Source organism: Spodoptera frugiperda, chromosome 11 (assembly GCF_023101765.2).
Source record: "Spodoptera frugiperda isolate SF20-4 chromosome 11, AGI-APGP_CSIRO_Sfru_2.0, whole genome shotgun sequence".
NCBI lineage: Eukaryota > Metazoa > Arthropoda > Insecta > Lepidoptera > Noctuidae > Spodoptera > Spodoptera frugiperda.
In genome coordinates, this window is record NC_064222.1 from 7,411,173 (window position 1) to 7,418,541 (window position 7,369).

At 37.3% G+C, this 7,369-nt stretch overlaps 1 protein-coding gene across 1 annotated transcript; it reads right to left on the reverse strand.

The window, feature by feature from the left end:
* Nucleotides 1–262: 262 nt before the first annotated feature.
* LOC118274940 (aldo-keto reductase AKR2E4-like) lies at nucleotides 263–7,369 on the reverse strand. Its single transcript, XM_050696985.1, has 7 exons — nucleotides 7,211–7,369; nucleotides 6,160–6,249; nucleotides 5,123–5,290; nucleotides 3,748–3,864; nucleotides 3,121–3,288; nucleotides 1,230–1,424; nucleotides 263–583 (listed from the first exon to the last, which is right to left on the reverse strand). The coding sequence occupies exons 1-7, from the start codon at nucleotides 7,253–7,255 to the stop codon at nucleotides 440–442; spliced, it is 927 nt and encodes a 308-aa protein (XP_050552942.1). The 5' UTR covers nucleotides 7,256–7,369; the 3' UTR covers nucleotides 263–439.

Here is a 7,369-nt window from a genome sequence, read left to right on the forward strand (position 1 = left end):
AAGTACCTGCTTACCTCCTGGAGCTGCGGACTACCTAGCGGGTTACCGGCTCGAAAAGCAGGAGTAGGAACAGTGTGGTTTTTAGTCAGTAAGAGTCTGACACTCCCTCTCGACTCGCCCAAGGCGGGAGAAGTTATTGGATAAAAAAAGATACCTACTTACCTACTAATAAAAAGTTTAATAGACCTGTTGGTAGACAATTTTGAATGCACCTAAATGTCAATAGACAATCACAGCTTGAACACCACATCAAAACACATAATTCCAAAAATAAACGTTTATTTACCTTATAAAAGCCATTCTAGATGGAAAATAAAACTAAGAAAGAAAGAAAGAATGGCAATTATAAGTCGTCGGAGCAAAGAACACACTTTTTAGAAGACGTTATACAAAATGGTATCTTAAAATATACGTAGAAGATCCATAAATATTATGGGATCTAGTCAAAAATACTGGTGTTGGTGTTGAAGCTCTTCATCACAGCCATCTCCTCAGGAGTCAGGTGGAAGTCAAAGACGTTGATGTTCTCTTCAATGCGGTGCCTCTTGGTAGACTTGGGGAGGACGATGAGGTCTCTGTCGAGCTGGAAGATGAGTTAAGTGGATAAGTAAAGTTGGAATTTTCGTTGATAGATGAGCAGTAGATCTATTAGCTTGGTGCTATCCTCAAGAATGGGTATTTGAAGCTTGCGATTACATTCCTACAATTCTTGGTTCTTAAAGCTTTTTTTCCACCAGAGATGTGCTATTCTAAGTTGCTGTGGATGCATTTGGCTTTCACCAATCATATGCATAGGCACACGTAGCTTAGTACTGGTGGAAACGGGTTCAAATAAGATTTATTTTTTATACTGCAAGATCCGTGTTATAAAGATGTGCTATGGATGGTTTTCCTGCTATAGATACATCGCATACTCGAGTTATGCAACTTCCTCGTACAGCTACTTTGCGGCACCGTATATTCATAGCACATCTTACTCGCACAGATACATAGCTCAGTATCAGTGGAAACGATAACAGTCACATAGTTTCATAGTTTTACAGCTTAACTATTACATCTTTGCAGTATAACTACACAGTATATCTTTGGTGGAAAAGCACCCTAAGAGAGGGTTTGCCAAAGATCTGTTTTGATTCATTCGGGGATCATGCTTAGATCACCGAAAGATCAGTAAATTATTGGTTGTAATTTTTGGGTATAACCCGAAAAAAAAATACTTCTTCACCCACCAAGTACCGCAGAACGACTTGAGTGACGGTCTTGTTGTATTTCCTGGCGATGTTCAGGATCTTGGGGTCATCCTTGCCTGGTCTTCCACCTTGTCCTCTGGAGACGAAGAAACCGAATGGACTGTACGCCATGACAGCAATGTTGCGCTCGAAGCAGTCCTTCACTGCCTCCTCTTGAGAGTTTGAGGGGTGGACCTGGAAGTAGAAAATGAGGTAAAGTTGTGGTTACAACGTGATCTTCCTTCTTTTATAGGTGGACTGGTAAAATCCTTTTCAGGAATATTTAAAAGGAAGAAACTGTGCTATTGTCTGTATTAAGGAGCATCGCTCCAACCCAGCAATTAAATTGTCATTTAAATTTGAACTTTAAATCGTATTTCGTAAGATATATTTCGTAACGTCAACACAAAAAGGTGGTAAGCATGATGCAAGCGCGCTTGCAGCCTATTTGTATTGTTATCAAAACAACAAAAAAAAATATTTGTCAAATAAATAACACCATTGATAGGGTTTGAATCCATTAGCATACCTACATAAAATTCCTACCTTATGTGCTATATAAGTACATACAAACAAAGCATTCCAATCATTAGTATTCTCGACTTATACCGCACGGCTTCACAGAAAACCGACGATAAAAAAAGCTTGCGTTGTGTTTCGTTGTGTGAGTGACGTTACCGGGGGCCCTATTGTCTCCCCAATCTCATAATCCCCGATTTCCCAACAACCCTTTAATTCCTAAACCCCAAAAAGTTCAGTAAAGCATTTCTAACGCCTCTGGTGTTTCGAGTGTCCATCGGCGATTGCTTACCATCAGGTGATTCGTTTGCTCGTTTGCTGGTTTATATCATAAAAAAGCTATACAATATTTACGTACAAAAATATTATTCGTATGTACCTTCTGAAGGTCAAACAATCACCTATCATCGCTCAATCGCATGATGTCAATGACCTCAAGTGTCCTTCAAAACATGATTAAGGAAATTTAAAAGTTATGACCATTAAAAGCATATCACCTTTATGTCTATAGCCATAAGACTCAATAGGCAAAAACAGCAAATATTGCACAATATTTGAAAACATATATAAGGAAAAATGTTACAATAATATAAACAGATTAATAAATAACAACAAAAAAAGCAAACGATATTGTTTTTTGACTAGTTTTAAACGACTTTTAATCGCTTTTTTCTATATACGAAGCAAGTTTTGAAATGTTTCCAAAAATCACCAGAAACTTGAAGAACTTGTTTTGTATCCAATCAACTCTAGATGGTTGAAAAAAATGGGATTTCCCTTTAATAATTACTCAACGAACGTGTGTTATTAAGTATAGGTACTTATGTAATTGACTACATCTACACAAATAAATAAAATTGGAGTTTTGTTATATTAAAATAACCATTACCTATTCATAATAATTACTACTCGTACATGCGTATAAAAGTACATACGATACATACACCAAGTTAAATATTTTTTACAATTTTTGTCCGCCTGTCTGTCTGTTTGTTCTATCTAATCTCTGAAATGGCTGCACCGATTTTGACGGGAATTTTATTAGCAGGTAGCTGATGTATTAAGAAGTAGCTTAGGCTACTTTAATTAGTCACAAATTCTTTGCTACTACGGCTATGGTATCCCGACTCGTGCTACTACTGAGAAATTTTCGAAAAGCCTTAAAAAGGCCAGCAATACTTTGCCCGAGCCGGGACTCCAGTCGCGCTTGCGACCACTGGACCAACGAGGTAGTCAAGTGTAGCTTCTAAATATACTAAAATTCAGACTAATATTTTTTCATCAACAAACAAAGTAGGTACAACAAACATCTAATATTATTTTTAAAAACTTTACATAATCCGTCAATAAGGAAAAACATAGCTATTCATACCTCAATTTGGTTGACAGCAGGCACAATCAGGCTGTTCTTAATGATCCTGTCAATCTGTTCGGTGTTGAAGTTGGACACTCCAATGGACCTGGCCAGGCCGAGCTTCTTGGCTTCTTCCATGCCCTTCCAGGTTTCCAAGTAATCGATGTTGGCGGGGGAACCGTCAGCCTAAATTGGAAAAGAATACATGATATAAGTGTGGGAGAGCCATGCTTCGGCATGAATGGACCGGCTCGACCGGAGCGATACCACGGCCTCACAGAAAACCGACGTGAAACAACGTGTGTTTCGTTGTGTGAGTGAGGTTACTGGAGGCCCTTTTCAATCTTCCCAATCCTCCTTTCCCCAATAACTCTAAAATTCTTAACCTCCAAAAGGCCGGTAAAGCACTTATAACGCTTCTGGTGTTTCAGGTGTCCGTGGGCAGTGGCGATTGCTTACCATCAGGTGTTCCGTCAGCTCGCATACCAGCTTATACCTTTAAAAAATCTCCACTTAGAATTATTGAATTCATAATTGGAACCAAGGAATTGGGCTGCTACATACTTTTAGCAAAACACTTATCTGGAAACGACACATTTTAGTCACTGTTGAACTATACAAATCTATAAATGATGTAGAACTCACGTTGCTAGCTTCAGGCGAGTGGATGAGGTACAGGTCTACATATTCAAGTCCCAGCTTGGAGAGAGACTCCTGCAGAGCTGGTACCACTTGGTGACGTGCGTGCTTGTCATTCCATAGCTGAAAGAAAGAGAGGTGTTTAAATTCCTTTAAAAGCCTATAACAGTCTATAAGTGTCCACTGCTGGGTAAAGGCCTCTTCTCTGAGAAGGGGAACCTTACTACAGGCTTTTTAATATTTTCAAAACCGCAGTTACTCTACAGTAACTGTAGCTACCTCCAATATATACTCGTACAACAGAAAACCACAAATGAAGTAGAGATATAGGTCACTGTATCTTTCGGACTTTAAGCCGATGTGTATCAGAAATATAAACTATCAGACTTGGATCCTAAATCCTAAGACATATAATCTATTGCTCCTTAAAAGGCTAAAGAATTTAGTATCATATACTATACTCATGATTCAAAAACAATGCAATAAAACGTTATAAATATCGTAAGACTGATCGATTTGTAGTTTTTGTATGCAATATACATATTAAAATTATGTACAAAAGTAAGATTCAATGACAAACTACAATGACAAAAGTGTTCGTGAAGGAATTCACGAACTTTAGCTTTTAATAACTCCATTATTTAATCAAAAATAAGGAACACAATAATAAATTGATTTTTAATTAAATTCTGTCGGTCCAACTTTAAGGACATTCTTGAACATAATTACCTATCTTATAACTTACTCCAAATCATTCTACAATAGATTTTGGGCTTTACCACGAAACAATATAGTTGAAAATCTATTGAAAAATATATAGATTGAGCTAGGTTGACCTACCAACGTCTGAGCCTTGATATACCTATATATGCACATTAATTTTATGTGCATTAAGCATAAAATAAGAAAAGACAAAGATGTTAATTTATACAAAACAATACTGTATAGGTGCCTTTGGACGAGTGGTTTCAACCATTAAATTCGTTTCGAGATCAAAGCAAATTGGCATTTATCTTTAATTTTGATATTTGCAGCATTGATGTTGCTATGCTTGATACAAAATGGCCCTACAAAGTAATATAATATTATGCCATAATCCATAAGTCAAAGTCTTAATAACTGCACGTATAGCGGGTGTGATTCCCGCACGGAGAAACTCTTTGTGTAATCCATAATTATTGTTTCGGGTCTGGGAGGAAGGAGAAAATCCTAGTGTGGGGCGTTATTTTTGGAAATAAATTTAGAAAAAAAAATAATAACATTGTGTGTCCTTCCCTTAACTTTATGCTATTAAACAACTGTCATCATCCCTATTATCATATACCAACCTTTCTTCCATATCATCCCCTACTCAATCCACCTTATCTTTGTCATCACCTACCTTAGTAGTAATGAAAAGATCTTCTCTCTTCACAAGTCCATTTTTTATAACATCGCTGATGCCTTTTCCAATTTCTTCTTCGTTTTCATAAAGAGCTGCTGTGTCAATATGGCGGTACCCAGCTTCTATGGCCCAGTTGACTGCTTGACGCATTCTTGGGATGTCGTCCTGGAAAGGATTAAGAATTTAAACTACTAGCCAAAATGTTTAATTTCTAACCCCCAAATATACCCGTGCGTGCGGCGCGTCGCATTCTGCGCACGCCTCAAAGATCCATCAGACCACCACAGATGGGGTCCAGTAAGGCTGATGCCTGATCCGGAGCTGCGGACTACCTAGCGGGTTTACCGGGGATCCGGTTCGTAGGGCAGAAGTAGGAACGGGGTAATTTTTAGTCAGTAAGAGTCTGACACTTCCTTCCGCCTCGCCCAAGGCGGGAAAAAAACCCCCCTCAAAAAACCCCCTAAATATACCCAATCTTCATTCCTAAGCCAGTAAGCGCCAAAAGATTGGCAACGCACTAGTAACTTCTTCGGTGTTGCGTCTTTAAGCAGTGCCGATTGCGTAACATCAAGTAATCCGTCTGCTTATTTGCCACCCTATGCAATAAAAATATATATATAATCTGCTAATTACTGTGTAGGTAATTCCAGAGTCTATATTTTAGAGTGACGTAATATGATATTTTTATTAAATAAAAAAGAAACAATATTATAATAATATGTGCATAAAAATACCTATATATTTTTTTAGGGGGAAATATCGCGCAATGACTTCTCCCGTTTTGGCTACGGCGAGAAAATTCTCAGACTCTTAATAACTAAAAACCACCCCGTTCCTACTTACAGCCGGAACACTGGTAACACGGCGGTTTCACAGCTCCGGACTAAATTTGAATCAAAGCAACGTCACGCCTTTTATCCCCGAAGGCGAAGGCAGAGGTGTTCATTACGACCCGTAATGCCGCTATACGATGTACACCCACTTTTCACCATTTGCGTAATTTTTAATCATGAGTTAGTTATGTATCTACTTACGAATCCATAGGTTCCCAGCGCCAGCATGGGGATTTGGTTGCCATCATTCAATGTTTTTGTGGGAGCCTTCCCTGCTAATCCGGATATGACCTGGACAAAAGAATAGGACTGTCACATAGCTTATAGTTAAATATAACACGAACAATGTTTAAGAGTAAATGACACCGCCTTAGAACTTTTTTAAGTCACTTTATACATAATTATTATAAAAATAAATAATCCAAAGTCAAAGTCAAAGCATTTATTTCAATTAATCCTAAATTAGGCACTTTTGAAACGTCAAATTAAATTGTCCGTCAGTCTGTCTGTCAGTGAAGCTAGGCGCTCGTTCCAAAGTGTTGCTTCGAATGGAGAAGAACGAGCAAGAAACTCCATCGTTACTCTTTTCAAAAAATGTTTTTTACAATATCTCTGATACATTATTTGATCATTTACCTATTGTATATATATATAGGAACAATGTAACGACAATACGACGTCAAAACTATGGGACAATAAAACCAATTTGTAAAGAATATAAATTAAAAAAAGCGGGTTGTTTCAAACATAGTACCCACATTATGTACACTTACAATTTTGAAATAATGCTTCTATACAAATAAAAAATAATCTTTAATTTAATTTTTCAAATAAAAAAAAATGAATAACTGCTTGATGCCACAGGATCCCTAGACTACATTGGAATAAATTAGTACTTTAATTTAACGTGTAACTAGTGATCAGTATGATCATTTTCCTTAACTTATTTTACATTAATCTAGCCATGATCATCATCATCATCAGCCTATAACATTCCCAATGTTACAAAATTAAAAGCCTTTTCTAAACTTTGCAAAAAATATTACTTGCGGTCTGACTCCACACGCTTCCTCATTTCACAGAGAAATAAGCAAAATTTTCATAATATATAAACTTTTTTGTGACAAAAATAGCTCTATCTAATGTAGCACAGTCATTCAATAGTTATGCGCGTACATGCGAACAAACATCTCAGAACTAGTGATATTTCTACACAGACATTAAAAAAGTAAATAATATAAAGTAAACTTACATGAAAAAGTGCGAAGAACGCGACAGTGTTTACAATGAACTTCATCTTGTCGTGAACGGGAACCGACTGACGCTTACAACATCGCCGAGACGCTTTGAGCTTAAAAGGATAATAACAAACAAGTTTTTAGCAAGCACGATACGACTACGACACGATTCG

Excerpts from the sequence above, each read along its gene's own strand:
- LOC118274940 (XM_050696985.1), bottom strand. The coding sequence starts at position 7,255 with ATGAAGTTCATTGTAAACACTGTCGCGTTCTTCGCACTTTTTCAT. Across the intron at positions 5,291-6,159 it reads CGCTGGGAACCTATGGATTC|GACGACATCCCAAGAATGCG; the intron begins GTAAGTAGATAC and ends AATCCTTTCCAG. Across the intron at positions 584-1,229 it reads AAGTCGTTCTGCGGTACTTG|CTCGACAGAGACCTCATCGT; the intron begins GTGGGTGAAGAA and ends CTCATCTTCCAG.